Genomic DNA, 24,707 nt, shown 5'->3' on the forward strand with positions numbered 1-24,707 from the left:
CTATCCATATCCTCCCACAGAATCAAAACTTGTTGCACATGGGCAGCTCCTCGCAGTATAGTTCTGTTTTCCAACATTGTGCAAGGTAAAACAATTGGTCCCAATTCAATGTGATTAATGGTAAAGACATATAGGGTACTGTGAAATTTCCTTGAAACGATTTGAGTTGAGAAACGTGAAAAACATCATGAATTTTGGTTGTTGGAGGCAATTTCAATTTGTAAGCTACCACTCCAATTTTCTACAGAACTTCAAAGGGACGAAAATAGCGCATAGAGAGTTTGTGACTTTTGCATAATGCCACTGAATGTTGTCTATATGGCTGGAGCTTGACCAACACCAGATCACCAATGTCAAATTGGACATCGCACATATGTTTATCAGCCTGCACTTTCATCCGTTGTTGGGCCTTATGCAAATTGCCTTAAGTTGTTGCAGTAACACATCTCTAGTAGTTAATTGTGATACTATTTCAACAGAATCAGAACTGTTATAGGGAGGTCTGATTAAAGATGGAGCATCTCTTCCGTACACAGCTTTGAACGGGGTCATTCCTAAACTAGTATGGAAAGCAAAGTTATACCAAAATTTAGCCCACGTCAATACTTTAGACTAAGACTTCGGATTCTCACTAGTAAAACAAGGTAAATACATTTCCAAGCACTTGTTAAGAATTTCTGATTGGCCATCCGACTGTGGGTGATATGCCGAGCTCATCGCCATAGTAGTTCCTTGTAATTTGAACAGATGTTGCCAAAAAGAACTAATAAAGACTTTATCTCTATCAGGCACAATGGATCTCGGAATCTCATGTAACTTGACTATGTTAGTCATGAAAGCCTCTGCCACGCTGGTACTAGTATATGCAGATTTCATCGCCACAAAATGTGCATATTTCCAAAGACGATCAATGACCACCATGATTGTAGTGTACCCACAAGATGAAGGGAGACCGGTAATAAAGTCCATCGCCACATCTTCCCAAATTTGATCTGGAATGGGCAATGGTTGTAACAGTCCCGCCAGTAATGAATTCGATGATTCTGCTTGCTAGCAAATGACACAGTTATGGACAAAAGTTGTGACGTCCTGTTTCAAATTGGGTCAGTAAAAGTGGGCAGAAATCCTGGCTATCGTGCGGGCAATTCCAGCATGGCCTCCAGTGGGTGAGCTATGGTATTCCTGTAATACTTCATGAATTAAAGGGTTGTGTTGGGGAATCACCCATCTATCCTTCCAATGTAATAAGTCATCCTGACTGCGATAACCCTACATTACTTGGGAGTTTTAGGAACATTGTTGTATGCTGTCTGGCAGAGTGCAATCAGCCCTGATTTTGTGTCACAATCGCTGCACAAACTGAGACCGTGGCTCAGACCACGCCATGAAGAATCCTCGAGACAAGGCATTTGCCACTAAATTGTCCTTGTCAGATCTATATTCTATGGTGAAGTCGTACCCCAAAAACTTATGCAATCACACTTGTTGTTCAGGCGTATGTAGGGATTGATCCATTAGACTCTTCAAACTCTTTTGATCCGTTCTAATGATAAATTTGTGTCCTAACAAGTAATGGCGAAACTTGGCCAAGGTTTCAGTAATGGCAAACAGTTCCCTAGTATACGCGAACTGCTGTTGCATTCGGGGCACCAATTTCTTGGAAAAATATGCAATAGGATGGCCATTTTGACTCAACATCGCTCCAACACCTATACCTGAAGCATTTGTTTCCAAAGTGAAAGGTTGAGCAAAATTAGGCAATGCCAACACCGGTGCAGATGTGATGGTTGCTTTTAATTGGAGAAAAGTTGTTTCGGTTACAGTCGTCCACTTGAACCCCTCCTTTTTCAACAGATTCGTTAAGGGACTAGCAATGGAAGCATACGATTTAATGAATCGTCTATAATACCCTGTGAGACCGAGGAAACCCCACAGGTGCTTCACCATAGTAGGATGAGGGCATTCGACAATCGCATGAACCTTAGGTTCATCCATAGCAACCCCATTCCCGGACAATTTGTGACCCAAATAATCAACCTCCAATTTGCCAAAAGAACATTTTGATAGTCGAGCAAATAACTAATGTTGCTGCAGAATTTGTAAGATCGACGCCAAATGTTCTAAGTGAGTCGACCACGAGGCACTATAAACCAATATGTCGTCGAAGAAAACCAGTACACATTTATGCAATTCCTGCTCGAAAATTTTATTCATAAGGCTTTGGAACGTTACAGGCACATTGGTCAAGCCAAAAGGCATGACAAGCCATTCATAATGCCCATGATGTGTCCGAAATGCCGTTTTATGTCGATCCTCTGGTTGGAGGAAGATTTGATGATAGCCAGAGCGTAAGTCTAACTTCGAAAAATACTTGGCACCATAAAATTCATCAAGTAACTCATCCACCATTGGCATTGGAAAACTATCTTTGATTGTGATGGCATTCAATGCTATATAATCCGTAAAAAATCTCCATTTCCCATCCTTTTTTATGACTAAGACAATAGGGGAAGAGAAAGGGCTTGTACTATGTTGAATAATTCCTTGAGCCAACATTTCATGCACAATTAATTCGATTTGTTCCTTGAGGCTATGAGGTAGCGATATAGCCGCACCTTAACTGGTTTAGAGCCCTCTTGAAGAACAATAGCATGATTCTAGTCCCGAATTGGTGGTAGGCTAGTAGGAGTTTGGAACACACTATCAAAGTTGTGTAACAATGTTGCTAACTTGGGATCTATGTCAGCCTCATTGATCCCCATATCCGCAGTAGTGCTGGACTGGCAGCATTTGGACTATAAAGCACTCACAAAGTGAATCTGTGGATTGCATCCTCCTTAATTGGTGGAAGTGAGCTTGTGTTGGTTGGATCCGTTTGTCACCGTGCAATGTAATAAAGTGGTCATTCTGAAAAAAATTAATGACCGAAGCCGCATAATCTGCTACATGTGGTCCCAGAGTGGCTAACCATGTGGATCCTAATATCACATCAGCCCCCACTATTGGCAACAAATACACTAACACTAATAACTCCTGATTTTGCACACTGACTGTTATTTGCTCAATCCAGCCTTCAGTTTTCATAGTTTGTCCATTCCCCACTATTGGCAACAAATACACTAACACTAATAACTCCTGATTTTGCACACTGACTGTTATTTGCTCAATCCAGCCTTCAGTTTTCATAGTTTGTCCATTCCCAATTAACACGTTAAAGTTAGGCACTGGTTCCACTGGAAATTTGAGAAATTGGGCTATGTGAAGCATCATGTGTTGTCGGTTTGGGCATTTGTGGGAGTACGAGAATTTCTCATCACAAAAGTAACACAACCCCTTATCTCGTCTAATTTGCATTTCAGCAGCCGACATTTGTTTGACAGCTGAGTTTCTGTGGGTTTGAAATGTTGGTTTAATGTTTTGAGTAGGTAGTAGGGGTGGCATGGAAGACTTGTATGTTGGTTGTGTTTTATGGTCTGTTAAGGTATATGGTGCAGTGGAAAATTTTGAGTAATTGTTATTGTAGGCTATGTTGGTTGTAGTCCTGGGCTGGGAAATTATTGGTTGTGATTTATGTATGTGGGGATATTTTTCTTCAAACAACTTAGCTAGGGAGACAATCTTCAAGAGACTATGAGGGGATATGGATTTAACATCTCGGCGAATATCTTCATGTAACCCACTGACGAAACAATCCAATAAAGCCTCAGCACTTAAACCATCAGATCGATTAGCAAGGGACGTAAACTCCACATAATACTCAGCCACTGTGCCCATTTGAACCAACTTGAACAAAGATGCCTGAGGACACTCATAAGGAGAAGGACCAAAATCCAATTCCAAAGCACGAGTAAATTGTTGAAAAGGATTCACCTGTTGCATGATTTGAAACCAAGGTACTACTGTTTGATCTAAATGAACAGAAGTGACCATTAATCTTTCTGCATCTAGTGTATTGTAATACGCAAAAAATTGCTCTGCCTTGAAAATCCAATTGCCAATATTCAGCCCATAACAGCGCGAAAAATCCAATTTCACTGACCTGATCTGAAAAGATGATCTGCTCCCCTCAAATTGTGAGTTCCCATGGCCATGGACAGAGGTCGGCGATCCTGTGGATTTCTGCAACAAGGTAGCTAACACATCATTGATTGTTGACAGCCGTGAATCAGTGGACATCGCCACGTGTTCCATCTTCTCAAAACGGTTGGAATTGTCCACTTCCAAATGTTGAAGCTTATTATATAAGTCAGCACAATGCAACTCCATGGATTCAGAAATGTGCTTAACCTCCGCTTGCAACTATTTCATGTGTGTTGTCTACCATGGTAGTAATGAAAGCACCAATGTAATGCTATGTAAGGGAAACTCTAGGAAATAATAATAAAATAACAATCAGACTGAGATTTGTATTAGAATGTAGTAAAAACTTGATGATAATGAGTATGATGTGAGCAGAATTGAAGAAAAGGAAAGATCGTAATAGAGAAACAGAAAAAGGAATTACAGAAGGAAGAGATTCATCATTATTTTTTCATATCTTTCCTCACCCCAAACCTAGTATTAGCTGCCCTGATCCTACTCCCTCTCCTCAACATCTTTCAGCTCTTATACATACAACTTTCCATCCTTATAACCAGGTAAGTCTTAGACCAGCTACAAAACTCTTTAATTTGTTAAGTGATCATTAATTATCATATGGGTAATAATCTATCTTTATATATTTAATTCTGCACATTAAGTAAAACACAAAATAATTGCATCAAAACATAAACAATTAATCACTTAATGTACAGTTTCATCAAAACATAAAATAATTGCACTTTCAACATTTCAATAACTTTCTTTTTTAGAAAAAAATATATATGTGACAGTATATAAATTTTATATACTATAATTTTATATACTATTATTATATCATTCATATTTAATCATTATTGACTATTTAAAAAATAATCTAAATAAATAGTAGATGATATAATGATTGTATAAATTAATTTTATGATTGTACCCAAAATTTAATAATTTATTAAATAATCTAAAACTTACTACAATTTAACTGAAATAATCACATTTAATCTACATTAGAAAAGTCTACTCATAAAATTAAACTTTAAAATCTTGATTATTATACGATTAAGTAGTGAAGTTAATTTTTCTGCGAATACCCCTATCCTTTAGCCCTTTAGGGACTTCATTAATCTCCTTCTAGGCAAGTGCATTAATTATTGCTTCCAACAAATGTTTCTCGATAATTAAATCTCTCACTTTTTAAATTTGTGATGTTTTGTATTCCAATTTCTGCTTAACATTGCCATAAATGGCAATACAACTGACGTTCTTGTATTGAATTTTTTTACTAAATTTAGAATTAAAATGAAGCATAATACAATCATGTGTACAGCATATTACAAAATACGTAGAGATAAATCCTAGTGCCTTTTGTTGGGGTATAGTCTTATAATCTACATATCTATAGTTTTAACATTGAGCTTCCAATTCCTATTAATTACTTGAACCAGAGCCTGGCTGCCACTGTAATAGATTACTCCATTTCAGCCTATCTACATTTCCAGACAAATTTCTGTAGTCAGGATTCAGGAACAGTTCTATCAGAAACATATCAGACCACACCCAAACTTCAACAGCAAATTTTACTGGATCAGTCAATATCTTAAGAACTATATAAGCATTGGGAACAAAACAAAGAGTGTGATATTGTTCTAAAAGTGAGTGACAATCACTACAATGGGCAACACATAAACATTGACATAACTCTACATAAGTGGGTCATACCACTTATTTTAGATAAATGCAAAAATATACAGTATCTAAAGGACCAACACATTTGTAAGGCTTATTATAATTCTTATGTCTCCCTCACATCTGTCTCCTACACGTGTTCTTTGGAGCAAGCTACCAACTTATGAGATATGAAACTAAAACAAGTCATACAAGAAAGGGACTATTTGTCAATTCAGTCATAGTCAAGACTCTAGTGGCCATTTGTAATATATTTAAAATGCAATTGCAAGGTGTAAACAAGTATTTGAAAGAGCCCAATCTAGGTGTCCTTTCTCCCTGTCTTTCCTTTTCATATTGTAGGGAGTGTGCAGGAAAATTTATTGAATAGGTTATACATAACCATGGAAAGAAAAAGGTATTGCTCTCCAAATCAAGAACCTGTTTATGCTTGCACTTATTAGTGGAATAGAAAAGAACCGAAACTATAAAGATTATGGATGTCACTATTAATAGAAGCTTACTCTTTTAGATCATCAAGAATGAGAAACTTATTGGAGACATGACGTGCCCAAAATTCAATATGATTTTGGGATTCCTTTTTTAACAAATACATGAAATGCTAACCCACTGTTGGTGCAGCCATTAGACAACTTAAGACGATTAACCATTTTATGGTTCCAAATACCAAAAGGTTAAAGTCAAGTGTAAATGTGAAATTATGACCACAGTGATCACCTAATTAACCAATCCTAGCTTTTTTTCACAAATACTAAATTAAATTTTTGTGCATCACAAACAACCTGGCAAAATAATGATCAACCACAATGTATAAAATATATCGTTAAAACGACGGTTACTCTTTTTCTGTGTGTTGTGTACAGAGTTCATTCAACCTTGGAGTTGCAAGAAGTATTTAATATGATAGAGTCCAAACGCACTATACCTGAATACTCCAACAAATAGCTAATCAAATTCTCCAACTGTTAAATAAGCTGTGCCTTTTTAAGGTCAGAAACAACTCCACGATCCTCATGACCCCTCTCATTGTATATAACCTGCAAAGAGAAAATAACTTCGAATTTTCAAGACAATGAAGTGACAAAAAACAAAATAAGTTAATATCTAGATGGCAAGTACCTTATCTATGATTCCATACTCAACAGCTTCACTAGGACTAAAATACTTTGGGCGTTGAATATCAGCTTCAATCTGCTCAGGAGTTTTTTCCATATGCTTTGCATATAAATTAACCTTGAAAATTAAATAGAGTGAATGTGAGTTGTTATAATAATCTTTAGATCCATATTTGTTAAAGATAATGAGTGAAACTCGCATTCACAAGAAAACAAAGCAGAATATGCAGAAAATAGCAGCACATAAACCAGAAAGAGCGCAGAAAATACTAACTAGAAACAGATAAAAAACAGAAAAGAAAAGATATATAAATTGTCACTTGAATAGTGGACAATCCTCCCCTAGGCCAAGGCCTCCCTACTTCAACTCCAATTTTCAGATGCCCCTTCACGTTCCAGCTCTCCTACTCTCATATACATGGACCAGTGGTCCATCAGGAAGACAGGAACAGATAAATGTTTGGCCTAGCTCTACAATCTGATATCTTGACACTTTAATGGGACAATGAACACGGAAGTATGCATTGGTCCATGTAGCTTTACAGATAACAATGACCAATTACAGTTAAACTTAGTAAAAATAGATTGTAGTAAAGTAGATAAATATTGTTCTTACCAATTCTGTCTTCACATTATTGACTTCTCTTCTTGCAAGATTAACATCTGTTGCTTGACCTTGAAACCGTCCAATTGGCTTCAAAATGGAAACAATAACATACATGGTTATGTTTGGAACCCCAGAAGACATACAGTAAACTTAGTATTCAAGTGGTTATGACTGAACCTGTCTTATCATTATTGTTGATGATGGCAATGCAGAACGGTTTCCCTTTGCACCAGCAGCTAAGAGTAAGGCTGCTTCTCCCCAAGCATTACCAACACAAAGAGTAAAAATAGGAGGTTTGACATACCTGTAGCAGAACTTAGGAAAGTTTATTAACACGAACTTTCAATGGGGAATCATTTAAGTCTCTATTAAGTAATGTCATACAATAACATTATGTTTTCAGCATTTAAGGGAAGAAATGTTTTCAGCAGTTAATATCTATCGTAACAGTTAACATGATCACGGAAAGCTTAGAGATACTAACCTCATCACATCATAAATTGCAAATGCTTCAGTCTCATAACCCAACTTCTCACCTCCCTGAAATATGGAAACAAGATTCTACTAAACAAATGGACATATTATTCCTGGAGACAGAAGCACCATTATGGTAGCATCTTATCGGAATTATTTGAAGTACATTATGCTTTATAGAGAAAAGGGATGAGGATTAAGGTAAGTTTCACATGTCAGTAGCAAGAAATGAAAACATTATAACCAAATGGTCTTGATTGACTAAAGAAGTGAACCTCACCTATTGGGATAAGGATTAATTGATGCTACTGTTACTGTTGTACATGATACGCTTGTGAAATTGGGGGCTATCCATTCATAATTCTATTAATAATTTAACTTCTACATTTTGATAAAGAAAATATATTATATTTTATTGATTCTTTTATTTAGCTATATTATTTAAATTAAGAGGAAAAATGTATAAACTGACAGTGTATGACTTCTATACATTGTTAGTGCATCATCCACCATTCATATTTAATCATGATTAACTCTTTAAAATAAATGACTGGTGGATGATGTAGTGAATATATATAAATCTTTACACTGACAGTATATAAATATTATACTCTTAAATTAATAGTAAAAATATCTATCGTAATATATATGTCTGAGGTAGATATTTAGCATGGTTGTTTCTCCAAAATAAAAATATTACACCTAAATTTTTATGGTTAGTGGGTAGCTTCTTGAGTTTTCAGAACTCATCCTTCTCGTTCTCTGGTTTCTACATCAGATTGACATTCATGTGTCCAGATGATAGTTTCACTATATTATTATAATAGAAATTATGCAATAGTTCAATATTGGTCCCCTCTAAATTTGAAATTCTGGCTCCACTTACTTTTGGCTGTAAAAACTGAGTTCAATAAACCAAGGTGGCCCTAAAAAATGAAGGTATGTGCATTAAAGAACATTGCTAACCTTAGTTGTCCCAGTGGAGTTTATGTATAGGTATATAGGCTTTTCAGCATCTTCATATTGAAGGTAAAGAAATTCAGCTAGTATCAACTCTGTGACAGATGGCACGAGAGACATGCCCAAATAAACAATTCGATTTTTGTACAAGTAAGAAGCTAAATCTGGTGGAGGTTGCTCCCATGCACTTCCTCTTGAAAAAGGAATAACCTATCCAGAAACATAGAAAAAATGAACAATACACCTACATAAATGACATTGATAGCATAGTGTCTGATATGCCATAAAATATTAAATATGTAAATTATATTATAACTCTTATTTGCATAATATATAAACCATCAATGAACAACATTACACTTTGAAAAGTACTAATATATAAGTTATGAAATGTTTGTTTGTAACACTGCACAGCCATCACTACATACAAGTTATATGTCGAAGGACATTGACCTACACACATTTGTCACTTTTTGACAAAAGAAAACCTATTAAAATCGTAGAAGAAACACAAAGAACAATGATATGTGCTCCCTTAACAGAGCATAAGACATAAGCCTACCCAACTCTTCTGAAATAACTCATTAAATCTTTAAAGTCAATTTTCATACCTTGTCATTACCATTAAAGAGCCGAGAGTTATATCAAATTAGATTCTTTTAACCCAATTTCATGTTCAAACTGTTCACATTTATCTTAATTTTACTGAACTCAGCCTATTTTTATGTTTTAATGGCAAAAAGACAATAAAACCCATATGACCTCTTACAAGTGTCTAAACGTAAATCCACACTTCAAATTATTACCTCATTTCTAAACACAGGGTAACGTCGCACGTTAATCTAATCCAATCCCAATTCCAAACACTGCTTTAAGATCGTGACTTATGAAATTCAAGTAACTCATCATTTTAATCCCTAGAATCGTTAACAGTGGTGATATTAATTATAGTTCAGGAAATTATTGTAATGGTACCTCAAAGTATAATATACCACTTGACTGAATAACCATTGACACAAGAGAGTAGGAACTAATATAACCAGTGTTTACAATTTCAAAAACTAATGCATTAATTTCCTAAACTCACTTCAAATTATCACTGAATTCCTAGAAACTTGGTAAAGTCTCACATCAATCTCTTGTTCAATTCCAATTTCTAATGCATGATAGAAACATGAATTATGAAATTTGAGTAAGTCAACCTTTTGATCCCTAAAACTGCAAACCCTTGCCTCTCCTTGACATTATTACCTAAATCTGTTTGGTTTCTAGCTATTATAACCACCGCAGTAATTCAGTAGAGCATGCTATTTTGATATAATGTTCCTTTCTGTTTGCCCTTGTTTGTATCCACTTTCCTTGGATGTTGATAGAAGCATGAGTGAAGATGTGGGCCTTGAGGTTGGTAAGAAACCCAAGATTTGGAGGGTATATGAAAGAAGATGTGGCAAAAAGGCTGAGCTGACAAAAGGGGGTGCAAATTCTGTTATATTACCAGAAGCAGAGGGGAGAGAAAATGATCTGAGTATTCTGTTATAGAGGGAGAAATAGAGAAATGTCTCTATGGATTGATAGATGATTCTATCAATATTTACCTTGCTTTCATAAGTGTAAACAGCTCTCATTCCATAGAAATATATACAAACAGTTTACCATTTATCTTATACAAATTATGCTTCTGTTTTCTAATTCTCATTCTAGTTGCTGCTGTTGGTATTACTTCACTGTTTTGCTTCTGTGAATTTCCAACAATTGGCCCGACCTGCCGGATTGAAGACGAAGTCGAAAGGGAACACAGTAGATGCCACCGAAGATGTCAGATAGGGTTGAGGTGTTAGAGGAGCAAATGGGGGATGTGTGAACTACTCTATAAACCTTGGTAGCTCAAATGCAAACTCAGAGTTTGGTTCTTGCTGAGTTGAGTCAGCAAATGGGTAGGAGAAATCGCGAAGTTGAGGCTCAAAATTCTTCCGGCGATACGACGAGCGGTGAATCGCGGCTTTCAGGGAAGAAAGTGAAATTACCAGCATTCGAAGGAGAAGACCCTGTAGCGTGGATTACTCGTGCGGAGATCTATTTTGATGTGCAAAACACACCGGAGGAAATGCGTTTGAAATTGGCAAGGGTGAGTATGGAAGGATCCACAATTCATTGGTTTAACTTGCTGCTAGAAATTGAGGATACCCTTTCGTGGGAGAAGTTGAAGAAAGCCCTCATTGCTCGATATGGAGGGAGGCGGTTAGAAAATCCTTTCGAAGAACTTTCAACTCTTCGTCAATCGGGAAGTGTTGAAGAATTTGTAGAGGCGTTTGAACTGTTATCTTCTCAGGTGGGACGTTTACCTGAGGAACAATATTTGGGATACTTTATGAGTGGGCTAAAACCCCAGATTCGAAGGAGGATTCGTACGTTAAATCCCAAAAACAAAATGGAAATGATGCGGATGGCAAAAGACATTGAGGATGAGTTGAGGGAGGAAGATGATGAAGAGGAAAGGGGCCTGGGCAAAAAGAAATTTGTGGGCCGAAATGAATGGAATGGGCCCAATTCGTTTAAAAAGGGTGGAGGAGTGGCTCAAACCCAGAAAACTCGTTTCTCCCAATCGGGTTGGAGCAACCCGATTTCTTCCAGAATGGGTTCCACGAACCCGACTCCTTCTTCTCCTCTTTCGATCACGTCAACGGCAAGGAAGGGTGAGACAAACCGTCGGAATTCCGCCATGGATCGATGGAAGGGCACCAAGAGCCTCTCTTATGAAGAAGTGATGGAGAGAAGGGCAAAAGGACTTTGTTTCAAATGTGGAGGTAAGTATCACCCAACACAACACAAATGCCCTGAACGTTCTCTTCGGGTACTCATCTTGGGTGAGGGAGAAAGTGGGGAGGATGATGGGAAGATTATCGCCATTGAAACCAGCTTTACCGATGAAGACGAAGAGATTGAGGCAGAATGCAAAGTAATGGGTGTGATAGGGAGTATGGGTGAATGCCATACTATGAAACTCGAAGGCCAACTTGCAGGAATCTACGTGATGGTGCTTATTGACAGTGGGGCTAGTCACAATTTTATTTCTCCCGCAATCACTACAACATTAGGGCTTCAAATTACTCCAATGACAGTTAAGAACATCAAGCTTGGGGATGGCCATAAAATTCTCTCTAAGGGAATATGCAAAGGACTCCGAATCAGATTGGGACATCAAATATTTGAAGTCGATGCATTAGTGTTGGAGTTAGGTGGATTGGATGTGGTTTTGGGGGTGTCATGGCTGAGTACATTGGGGAAAGTAGTGATGGATTGGAAAAGACTCACTATGCAGTTTTGGTATGAGGGTAAATTGGTGAAATTGCAGAGTCAAGATAGTCACACCGAGAAGCATGGGTTTTTGAATTCATTCCTTGAAGGGGGCGCAATTAACAAGGATTGGTGGTGGGCACCAAGGAAGCTGGACAGCAGTAGGTTTGTTGGTGAAGACGAGTGCGGTGAACAAACAGGGGTCACTTGGCTGTTGCAACAATTTCCCACAGTATTTTGTGAATACATTAGTTTACCTCCAGAGAGAGAACAAGTGCATTACATTCAGCTTGTAGCAGGCACGGGTCCAGTCAATGTCAGACCGTATAAATATCCACATCACCAGAATGATGAGATCGAAAATCAGGTTCAGGAGTTACTAGATGCAGGGGTTATTCGACCAAGCATGAGTGCTTTCTCTAGCCCGGTGATTTTAGTTAAAAAGAAGGATGGCTCTTGGCATATGTGTGTTGATTATAGGGCTCTGAATAAAGCCACTATTCCAGATAAGTACCCTATTCCGGTTGTGGATGAATTATTGGATGAATTGTTTGGGTCAACTATTTTTTCTAAGATTGACTTGCGATCAGGATATCATCAGATTCGTGTTCATCAGGCGGACATACATAAGACAGCTTTTCGTACACATAATGGGCATTATGAATGCTTGGTCATGCCATTTGGGTTGATGAATGCCCCGGCTACCTTCCAGGCCACTATGAATGGTGTATTTAGACCATTCCTCCGGAGTTTCGTATTGGTGTTTTTTGATGACATCCTGGTTAACAGCAAGAACAAAGAGGAGCATGTGGACCATTTAAGCCAAGTGTTGAGAGTGTTACAGGAACATTGTTTTATTGCTAACAAAGCTAAATGTAAATTTGGGTGCAAAAGTGTTGATTATCTGGGTCACGTGATTTCTGGTAGTGGAGTAGCCATGGATCCAGAATTGGTGAAGTGTGTGATAGAATGACCAGAACCCAAGACAGTAAAGGGAGTTCGTGGATTTCTCGGTCTCACGGGGTACTATAGAAAGTTCATTCGTGACTATGGGAAAATTGCCAAACCTCTCACCGAGCTGACAAAGAAGAACAATTTTGTCTGGGGTTCTTCTGCCGTGCAAGCCTTCAACACGTTGAAGACTTTGATGACGACTGCCCCTGTTTTACTGTTACCGGATTTTACATTGCCGTTTGAGGTTTTTGTGTGGGGTTCTAATCCGTGATTTTCTACCTGCAGAAACTTATTCTGTGGAAAGCACAGATACAACATGGAACACAGATATGATATGACATGATACGGGGATGCAATAAATTTCAAAATTATAGAACACAACATGACTATGATACTTGATACAAAATTATTATAATATTAACATTAAAACACAAATCTTAATTTGAAAGAGAGATAATGTTTTAAAAGTTAGCATAAGCAACATAAATACTATATAATGCTAACATTAATCTACTTATTCTGCTATTTCCATTTATAATGGTACAAAAATTATATCATAAAATTAGAAGATAAAAAATACAGTTAATAGTGTCCAGAAGTGTGTGAAACTGGTACATGTCTGAGATAGCAACTATTTTGAAATATTTGTGATTTCATAACCTATTCTAGAAAGCATGTAGTTCCTTGTATCTTGGCCATCATAAAAACCTATACATCTATTCTTCAGTCACACTCTAAATCTCATCAAAATCAGATTTCACACCATGCCCCGAGAATTATATCCTATTAGTTTCTTTTAATCCCAATTTCATGTTCAAACTGTTAGTATTTCTCTTACATTCTATTCATCCTAACCGAATGACCTGAAACCTCTTTCACATATTGAAATATAAATCCACACCTCAAATTGTTACAACATTTCTAGAAATGCGAATTAAGAAAATTAGGAAAGAGAACCTACCATAGTAACGACGCTTCTTTTAGGCTTAGAAGAAGGAAACGACGCCGGATTGAGAGATGAAGGACGAAGCTTGTGACCAGAGAAAGCGCTACAGGAGCTGCTGGTAGCTGCGAAAGGAGAAACGAATTCGGTGGAAAGAGAGGTTCTGGAACAAACGGAGGAGGAAGAGGAAGATTTCATGGCTCGAATTGGTGACGGTGATGGGAACGAGAACATAGGGTTGTTGATAGCGAAGCTCGAAGCTATGGTAGCAACCTCCATTACTCAACAGTTGTAAGCTTTCTCCAAGCTTGTGTTTTGAGAAAAGGAAGATACAATATGGAACTCATCTCATTCGGCTGGGTCCAGATTATAATTGGGCCTCAACTCTTGCTGAATTTAATTAAGAGTGAATCCTCATTTCGGTTTTTAAATTTTTTATTTATATCAATTTGATATCCAAAAAAGTAAAAATTTAAACCATTACAATCACCATATAAGTCAAAATAGTGGGGTCATAAAAATGCTAAAAAAATCTAATTTAACTTATATTTAATAATTTTCAGAATGATTTTGAATTTTCAAAGTTCATGATGAATTTGATACACAAATTTTTTTTTGAGGAACCAAAATAAGTCTTTACTCTTTAATTAACTGATAATAAAATGTTTTTTAGGGTGTGGCTTGGATTACATGTTAATAAACTTACTGTGTTTTAAGTATTCTTATGATACACAGTACAAAACTCCCCAAAATAATAAGTGATAACAAATATGATAATTGTGTTTATTAATATATGAATTATTTAACTAGTTAGTTTGATCACAAGCCATGATAATTCCTAAACAAGAAACTGATAAGACAAGATAAAGTTCATTTTGAGATGATGTGAACTTGATTTTATTATAGTTTACTTGATAATTCTTATGATAATTACTATTGATAATTTCCTCTTTTAATTTGAGAATTGGAACAACAACAAATTGGGGGAATTAGAGAATTGGAATTTTGTTACAAAAAATAACTGCGAGAATTTGTTACAATAGTAATACCAGGCTTACAAAGTAAAATCAACATTAAATCTGAGATGACATGAGCTTATATTGGGATTGAGTTTTGGAGCACAATCGTTTCCATTAAAGATAAAAAGGGCATTTACTCACACAACATTGCTTAATTAGACAACATGAATACTTCTATAACATAAAGCATGTATATTATTCTTCTCATATCATTTTTTTAATTCCTTAGGCCAACAAAATATGATTTTAATTTGAAAGAGTTCATCATATGTTGTTAATTACATTCATAGTAGATCTGGAAGCAATGTAGTTATTCCTTATTGCTTTCTGTGTTTTTATGTATTATACAAGAAAAGAAAGTGGGGCATTTCTATACAAATTTACATTATCACATGTTTGAAATGTCTTCTAGTTCTTCTATAAACGTTTTTGCTGTGCAATTGGGTGTTGCAGATTGCAATCACTCCCAGTATAATAATCTCTGTATCTGCATTTTCTAAGGTTGTAAATACATCTTAGAAATACAATTTGGATATTTTATTCAATTTTCGAAAAATTGAATAGGATTTGCAAAAATGTCCACTGACTGGACGCCCAAATTAGAAATTGACTTATGTTTTCTTTTTATTTTAAAAATAATTGAGATATACTTTAGGTTAATGCTGCAAGAGGGGATATTGTTACTCACTATCTGCATAAAAGAATAAGGAGCATGGCTATATACAGAAAACATGCTGAGTAATATTCATCCTTCTCAGACAGTTCAGGGATGACTGATCCCATTGTCTAAATTTCTTGAGTTCAGGTTAAATGGTTATATGGATAATGTTATGTTCTTTAGTCCCCAGCAACACACTTCTGGCATATGCTGGGGCAACAACATTCAAGAATGAGTGAAACATTCACTGATCAGTGTTTATTTTATAAATGAAGAAATTATATTGAACACAAGCTTTTGTTAGGATTTATTAATTGATTTCAAGTGTATTCAACATATGGCACCAACAAGGTATTAATAGAGTGGTATAAGGTTTTGCTAGATCATCAGCTAACGTACTCAACTAAAGGTCAAAGGTTTGATTCCTGAAGCAACGCTTGCTTGGAGAAGCAGTCACATACCCCAATTAACAACATATGATGAACTCTTTGGTTAGGAAGAGATAAGAGCTTGAGGGCTTATGCATTCAAATCTCCACTATTAGCCCCCAGGACACTAGAGAAAATATGTCTAAAACTTAAGGGCAAATGTAGGCATGTATGTGGTGGGATGAGGTTTTCAATCCTCTACAACTTTAACTTCTAAAAATCAATATATTTATAAGAAATTGACCCACTGAAGAGGGTCCCTTGCACCAGACTTAAATAGGGCTATTTGAATTTGATGAAATTCTTATGCATTTCATTACATCAACACAGGCCAACATGAAGAAGAAACCTTTGCTTTATTTGCATAAAATTGACATATAGAATCTAACAGTAAAGGTACAGACTGATGTTAGATATCATAAGTCAAAATATCACAACATGCATTTTGTGCACCCGGGGAATAGCTAGTCACAAGTAACATCATAGAACAATATTTCTGAGTTCTGACCATACTAATTCATCTCATTTGTGTATTCCAGAATGCCCACCCGGGGAATAGCTCATCCCTTGCACTGCACAAATTAAAAATGGGAAAAAACTTTAAAATTGAAAAGGAAAGCGAAACTAAATGATCCACCTAGTTTCAACGGGAGTAAATAGCTTAATTGGTCTCCAAAGCTTTGTCTGGATTTACAGGAAACGAATGGAAAAGTCCCATTGTTTCAATTGTTTCAAATGGATGGAATGGAGCAGAACCTTTCATTCGATCCCATTCAATGTCTCTATTTTTCTTCCTTTTCAATTTGGGTTATGAAATAGAACCAACTTACTATTGACTCCATGCCATTCCATCTTAAAATATCAAAAAAAAAAGGTTCGGCAACTTCTTTCCATTCCGCCCCATCTAATTCCACTTGATCTAATAATTAAACATCTGAACTTAAAGTGTGAACAATTCCACATTAGTCCCTAAGAGGGAAAAAAGCCCTCATCTTCGTCCATCTAGATTCTAGAATAAAAACCACTGAAAGTACTATTTTTAATGAGTCATATTGGCCACTCCCAGAGAAGGACAAATTCACTGAGTATCTTGCATTCTCAAGGACTAAAGTCAGGCTTTTCTCGTCAAATTAATATGGAATTGATCACATCTTAGAGGACCTGATTTATCGATCCACTCCAACTTTTTTCAATCAGACATTTTACAAGCAAACAACAATACATTGCAACAAAGAAACTAAAACAATGACTTAAAAAAAGAATGTAACAACAAAAACTAAACAAATCACATAGGTGATGTAAATTATTCAATTTTGTTAATCTCACCTCTCAGTAATGCAAAACACCAACCCTAGCCGATTTCGACTTCTTCTTACTCTGCTTCTTCTGCTTCTCCACAGCATCAACATCAGTCCTCTCCCTCCATTTACTCTTACAAAGCTTAATTGGCCTATTCCCAACATACTTCCCATTCATCTCTTTCATCGCAACTGCCAAATCTGCAGGATCGGCGAAACTCACAAACCCATACCCCTTCGTTTTCCCAGACCTCTTATCCCTCACAACCCTCGCCATGTTAAACGACGGGAATTTAGCGAAAGCCTTCGACAAAACGTCGTCGTTCACCTCGTTCCCTAGATCGCCGCAGAACACCCGGTGATCGTTCTCAGGCCACTCGGAGAGCGACGGATCCTCCCAGGTCAGGCCTGCGGCGCGGCGGGGGACCGATTTCTTCTTCGATTCGGTCTTATGCTCGATCTCGCTGTTGGCGATCGCGGCTTTCACGTTTTCTAGGGCTTCGGGGGTTATTGTCTGTGCGTCGCGTTGAAAGAGTTGGTGTGCGTCGCGCTGGAACTGTGACGGTGGTGGTTGTGGGTATGGGTAGGTGACGACGGCGGGAGGGGGCGGTGCCGGAGCGTAGGTTGGTTGTTGTTGGAGGTGGAAGGGCATGGGGAAGTAGGAGGGGGTGGAGGAGTAGGTGAATTGAGAGGAGGAGGAGGAAGAAGAAGAAGGATTCGCCATGAATAACTGAAATTTGGATCGAAATTTAGGGTTTGGAATTGGGATTACTGAATTAGGGTTTTGATTTGATTCAGAATGATTGATTTCACTTTTTTATCTGAATCGATTTAGAAAGGTAAGGGACCGAACCGCCCAACGGTCAAAAAGTTATTACCTTTTTTATGATGTACAAGTATTTTTTAGATTATTCTTTATTATTTATAAGAGATAAAAAAATGAAGAAATATCATTGATCAAACTAAACAAAAAAAATTGTATAATAAGAGATTAGATTAATTCATAATAGTACTTTTGAAGAATTAAAATAAGATTTTAGGAACCATAGATTAGTATATTTGATGAGAATTATTTTTGCACTTTATGAATATTCTGACGTATTTTCACTATGAACTAGTAGGAGACCCGTGCATTCGCACGGGCGATAATTTATTTTGCATGAATGTATATAAACAATAAAAGAATAAATTATTAATCTAAAAGTTACTGATGATCACCTCATGAGAAATATTAAACTCTAAGTTTTCCATGTTAGTCTAAAACTGTGAAATATTAAACTCTAAGTTCATCCGTGCGTTCGCACGGATCGCTTCATATATTTAGATGGAAATCAGAAACTGATATACAACAATATCAATCACTAAATTGTTGAAAGCAATAACAACACCATATAAAAAAACCACTCTCCTTCTTTCACCAAATCCTAAGTAAAAATTCTATAATACACTTAAACAAATGATAAGGCTCCTAGCATGAAACAAATAAATTATGTAAAAAAATAGATTCAAATGTTCTTGATCCAAAATATGATTTTATCACCTGTACATAGTGTTCACTTTTCACCTCTTCAAACACAAAACAATTAGAAGCTACAAATTTTAATTTTTAATAATTTAAAATAATAATAAAATATTTATCTATTAAAACTTTTTAGGTTTTATAGTTTTATAGTTCTACGCGCATGTACATTCTAACAATAGTATAACTTTTAAATTTTATATTGACCAAAATAACAATAACAATAAACATGTAAAAGTTATAACTTAGTCAACAATAAAACTTTAAAACCTCAAAGAACTTTTAATATTTTTCATTAGCCTATCCATCTAGCTGTTTTGTGATAGTATTTAGTTTTATTACTTATTAAAGTAGAGAAGAGAACTGATTAAAACAAAAAGGACATCATCAAAATAATTTTTTATAGTAATATGTAACACATGATAAAATTGATCATTTAGTTGAAAGTGTGCGATGGAATGCAGTTCATCACTCATAAATACTTCATCTCCTTGGACAGGACCACTATAAAATCCTGTAACACAACTTTCATGCTACTTTCATGTAGCAAAACAACATAAGATTAAGTTTTTAAAGTAACATGAACATAAGCATAAAAAAGATAAATTTTCAGTGAAAACAAACTACCATTTCTGAATATACTTATCCTTAATAAGTGTTCCAATTATAAATTTCATTAAAAAAATCTTACCTAACCATCCGAATATAGTGCAAGACATCAGAACAAACCCATAACAAATTCTATAAAAAAATAGACCTTAAGGTTTCACATTGAAAACATAATTTTATCCCCCAAACATTGCCTTAACTATTTACCTCTTTAAACATAAATAATTAGAAGTAATAACATCCAATCATCATTAAGCTATGTGCCTATGTGCCTTCCACATATAGCATGTATTTAGGGATGGGAAGACAAAAACTTACTTGGATAGGAACCTATGAAAGAACAAATGGAGAAAGAAAATGGTAAAAGCATCCACTAAGGTATAATTAAAATTTAAAACCCTTGGTTACCTGCTATCCGCTGATGTTTGTGTTTAACGATGAATTTTTTTTTTTGTCTGAGATGCAATATTAGGTTTTCTAATGAAGTCAAATTTATGAGGTATATAACACATGCATTTTTATCTGAGTGTGTTGGATGATAAGGTGAAATAATGAGTGAATTTCACTTCCTCGTTAATTTAATGTATAATATTATCTTTACTATTGTTTTTATGATTGTATCTAATATTATCATTATCTCATTAATATTATCATTGCGGTTATATTATTATTATCTTACTATATATCCAGTTTCAATTTGTTATACCAAAAAATCATAAAAGTATGATTGTATGAATTATTAGCAACATTAATTGTTAAAAGTATGATTATATGAATTATTAGCAACATTGATTGTTAAAAGTATGATATATGATTCTAAAGTAACTTGTAACAAATAAAATTCAATTTGTATGAGATAATATTTCCCATCTATATTCTCTATATTTGCACCATATTTCATAGATTATGTTTATAAGTACCATATAAATTTATAAGGTCTTTTTTTACCATATTTATTATGTTTTATTCTATTAAAAAAAGATTGATGTCCATAACGACCAAAATGTTAAAGGTTCGATTCCTAAGAGCGACACTTGTTGGGAGGGACAATCACCTCGAAAGACATTAGTTCCTTGCCCAAAAATGTGACGGGATAATTTTGGTAGTACCAAAAAAATATTGATGCTCATTATGTTTAAATATTTGAATGTTTACATAAACAATATTAACTTAAATAAAAAATCATTGTGTTTTATTTTATATTGATGTTCACTATGTTTCATATGATGAATGTTTACACGTATAAATTATTTTAATAATAGGTAATAATAATTCCATACGATTTGAATTTTATTTGTTAGTAGCTATTTTAGAATCAAATATTAAAGGGTTATAAATATATATTCATAATTAAAATTCCTAAAATTAAGGAATCCAAAATAATTCAAACAAATATAAATAAAATATATCTTATAATGCTAATAGTTTATGTAAACTTCAAATTACTTTTCAAATTATTCCCCTAGCAAACATTGATTACATTAAAACAGTTATTCAAATAATATATAATATAATATAATTGATGAATGTTGTCACAATGATTCAAAATAAACAGTCGTATTTTTTAATATATTGACAACTTTAATATTTTTATCCTTCAATTTATTTCCCACACAATCATTAATTACATTAGCTAAAAGGAAATTCATTTTGGTTTTGAGTTTTTTCCATATAGAATGATTTGGTTATTACTTCATTTAAAAACTTGTTATTATTATTATAAGCGTTTTTATAAGTGCAAGAAAAATATTTTCCTTACTTAAAATCTATAATTGGTACTTTACCCTTTTTGTGGATAACATTTTCTTGTTTCAGCTTCTAAATTCATTTGTTATTTATCTCAGTCATGAAATGCAGTTTATAGAGTTAAAGTTGCATATTATTTTTTATAATTTTAATTTTTTTGGATGTAGGAAGGCTTAATTTTTTTTGATAAAAAAGTCCATCTTTTAAGGGTTGTTAAAATTTTAGGATGTCTACATAAGTGCATCATCATGAATGAATATCAAAATGATGAAAAATGACACATGAAATATAATAACTATATTTAAATTTTTGGAAGTGAAATACAAATCTTTTAACATTCCTATTTGTTTATGGATTAGACATTTCACTCACACAAAACAAAATATTAATATTAAATGAAGAAAGAGAGAGACTGATATAAAAAATGAATGAAAAACATGTAGAAAATTTACACCCTTTCAAATCTGAAGTGTCCATTTTGATAATTATAGATATGATAGATATTTGGGATTTCGTGTCGCTTGACCCCTACCTCTTCACCTTTTTGAAAATCAAATATCATTTCCCCAAACATCAATGCTCACCCTCATCTTCCATCACTCTTCCCCAAAAACTACACACTTCAAGTTTCAATGATATTATTTTCAATTCCTTTCTCAAGAGTGAGTAAATAGATATAAGTAATGCATAAAATGTTTAATATAAAAAGTCAAATAAAGGTTTTATTTCAAAACACAATGTCAATGTCATTTTTGTAGAGGTAATTTATTAAGTAAATCACTACTTTAATCGAATGCTTTAACTAAAATAGAAAATGAAATATTGTTGGTTTTTTCCATCCAATAGTTTATTTTCCATTGTTTTGTAGAGGTGATCAAATAAAGACTATATTTTCTTTATCAAAATGATAAAGAAAATATTTTATACAATTTGTTTAGAAAGACTAAAGTTGGAGATACAAAAACAGTACAAAATGATTGATTTTTAAGAAAATAATCATTTTTATAACTAAAAAAATAGTAAATGATTGAAGATAGATAGTACAAAAGGACTCATTTTTACAACTAAAAATGAAAAAAAAATGTTTGGTAACAAAGACATTTGAACACGCAAACTTCAAAGGACTTACCTTTATGCTTACAAATGACAAAAGATGAAAGACATGATGAACATGTAAAGATAAAATGTCTTGTTTGTAACTATAAAAATGAGTTAGAATGGAAGAAACTCAAACACCATTAACATGTGAAGATAAAATGTCTCATTTTTAATTAAAAATGAGATAGAATGGAACAATCCCAAACATCATTAACATGTAAAATTAAAAGGTCACATTTTTACATCTAGATAATTCCAAACATCACATTGTATACACAAATGTTTCATTTTTAACTTTTAAGCATAGAAATGAGACAAAATATGGAAAATACACATAAACCATAATTATGATAAAAAAATGAACAAAAAAAAAAACAGGACACAAAGATTGGTTTTTAAGGGGAAAAAGTAAATGATTGATTATTAAGAATCCAAGCAAAGAATAAATGAACAAACTCATAGACGTTGAAGATAAACAATACAAAAGGACTCATTTTTACAACTAAAAATGAAAAAATGTTTGGTAACAAAGAAAGCTGAACATGCAAACTTCAAATGACTTACCTTTATGCTTAGAAATGACAAAGATGGAAGACACGATGAACATGTAAAGATAAAAGGTCTCATTTCTTAACCATAAAAATGAATCAGAAGAAACCCAAACACCATTAACATGTAAAGATAAAAGGTCTCATTTTTAACCATAAAAATGAGACAAACTGAAACAATCTCATACACCATTAACATGTAAAATTAAAAGGTGGCATTTTTTAGCATAAAAATAAGATAAAAAATAGAAGAAAGGAAGAACACTATGAACATGCACTCATATAAGACATTTTTCTTGAATAATGAGAACCATCATTCAACAACCTTCATCTTCTCTTTGAATTTTTTTAAGAAAGATGATGGGAAGGAAGATTATTATAGAAATGAAGGAATATGAAGATTTTGAAGATGGAGAGAAAAGTGTGAGAGATAATAGCATTTTGAAGGAAATGGAGAGATCAGAGAAGTAGAGAGATGAGATTTTAGTGGAATTTACACGTTTTCACTTCCCTCATCTGATTTACCATTTTGCATTGTTAAATTAAAATCACCAGCCATAATAAATAATCATAAAGTGAATGATTATTTTATTGTAAAAAATAGTGTGCAAGTACAAATCTGTCCAGAACCGAATTAAAATACTAAGCCATGCATATACACAAGTAATTTTGCAAGCCAGAAATGATTGCTTTATTTTTTAAACAAAAATAGTTAGTGAATGACAATTTTATCCCTAAAAAAGCCAAGTGTCAACCATAGGTGATAGGCATTTTTGTAATACCATCAACCCTTTGCATCTACTATCTATATAAGAATAGAAAAAGGTTGGTGGTATTACGAAAATGAATATCTCCTATGGTTGACACCTAGCATTTTCAAGGGTTAAATTTGTCATTCTAATTTTTATTTTTCATTAAAAATAACAAAAAGCAATTGTTGAGTGCATATATTTTCTAGAAACAAACAAAAGCAATCACTGAGTGTGCAGTGTTTCTTGGAAACGTGGAAACAGGGTGGTTTGAATTTTGAATTTTGAAATCCTAAATATTATATTCACACGTGTAAATAGTCCACTTTCTTTCTTTGGCTACATCTTTATACTAATCAAATAGAACTCATCTCTTTTTCTACCAAAAAACTCATCTCTCTCTTTTGTTACTGAAACCACTCTTTCTTCATTCTTTATATTTTTTTTCTTCTTTCTTCATTCTTCTTTCTTCATCTTCTTTATATTTTGAAAGAAAGTATGCATTTTCATTTGCCTAATGTATTCTCAATGTGTATCACTATCCCATTTTTCCTTTTCCTCTATTATTGAAACATATCTTTTTCTTCTTTCATCATGTTCTACTTTATGTTTTGAAAGAAAGTATGTATTTTCACTTGCTATGTTCGTTGTCTATGATTATCCCATTTTTTAATATCAAAATTTTCACATTTCTATGTTTTCTTAATAAATGTTGTGTTAATCTCAGGATTTTGTTGTATGTGATTTTCCTTCGGCTATGTTACTTTCTCTGTGGACGTAAGAAGCATTGCTGTGACCAGTCAAGTTCATTCATTGTTCTAATTGGGGCAAATGTTACTCAAAGGTATTTTTACATTTTGTCATTTTTATGTTAATAATCATAAGGTGTTTGATGAAATGTCTAAATGATTGTGTTTTAAGTTTTATT

At 34.3% G+C, this 24,707-nt stretch overlaps 1 protein-coding gene and 1 pseudogene across 4 annotated transcripts; both read right to left on the bottom strand.

Annotated features, from left to right (window-relative positions):
• On the bottom strand, positions 1,349–18,304 carry LOC109331534 (annotated as a pseudogene).
• Positions 5,325–14,442, bottom strand: LOC109331533 (ATP-dependent Clp protease proteolytic subunit-related protein 4, chloroplastic-like). Of its 4 annotated transcripts, none has more exons than XR_002105806.1 (8): positions 14,126–14,442; positions 8,923–9,126; positions 7,967–8,022; positions 7,660–7,786; positions 7,492–7,569; positions 6,880–6,993; positions 6,649–6,797; positions 5,325–5,563 (listed from the first exon to the last, which is right to left on the bottom strand). XR_002105806.1 is itself a non-coding variant. In XM_019566087.1 (8 exons), the coding sequence occupies exons 1-7, from the start codon at positions 14,384–14,386 to the stop codon at positions 6,726–6,728; spliced, it is 912 nt and encodes a 303-aa protein (XP_019421632.1). In that variant the 5' UTR covers positions 14,387–14,442; the 3' UTR covers positions 5,325–5,561; positions 6,686–6,725. The 4 variants fall into 4 exon arrangements, 2 of the variants coding, with proteins under 2 accessions (XP_019421632.1, XP_019421631.1); XM_019566087.1 differs by having other exon boundaries at positions 5,325–5,561; positions 6,686–6,797; XM_019566086.1 differs by having other exon boundaries at positions 5,325–5,581; positions 6,686–6,797.

The sequence above is a fragment of the Lupinus angustifolius genome, chromosome LG17 (genome assembly GCF_001865875.1).
Source record: "Lupinus angustifolius cultivar Tanjil chromosome LG17, LupAngTanjil_v1.0, whole genome shotgun sequence".
Lineage (NCBI taxonomy): Eukaryota > Viridiplantae > Streptophyta > Magnoliopsida > Fabales > Fabaceae > Lupinus > Lupinus angustifolius.

What these genes read in the sequence shown, in the direction of transcription:
- LOC109331533 (XM_019566087.1), bottom strand. Translation starts at nt 14,386, where the DNA reads ATGGAGGTTGCTACCATAGCTTCGAGCTTCGCTATCAACAACCCTATG. An exon ending in ACTCCACTGGGACAACTAAG is followed by an intron (nt 8,023 to 8,922) that starts GTTAGCAATGTT and finishes TCCATATTTCAG; the next exon opens with GGAGGTGAGAAGTTGGGTTA. An exon ending in ATAATGTGAAGACAGAATTG is followed by an intron (nt 6,994 to 7,491) that starts GTAAGAACAATA and finishes TTAATTTTCAAG; the next exon opens with GTTAATTTATATGCAAAGCA.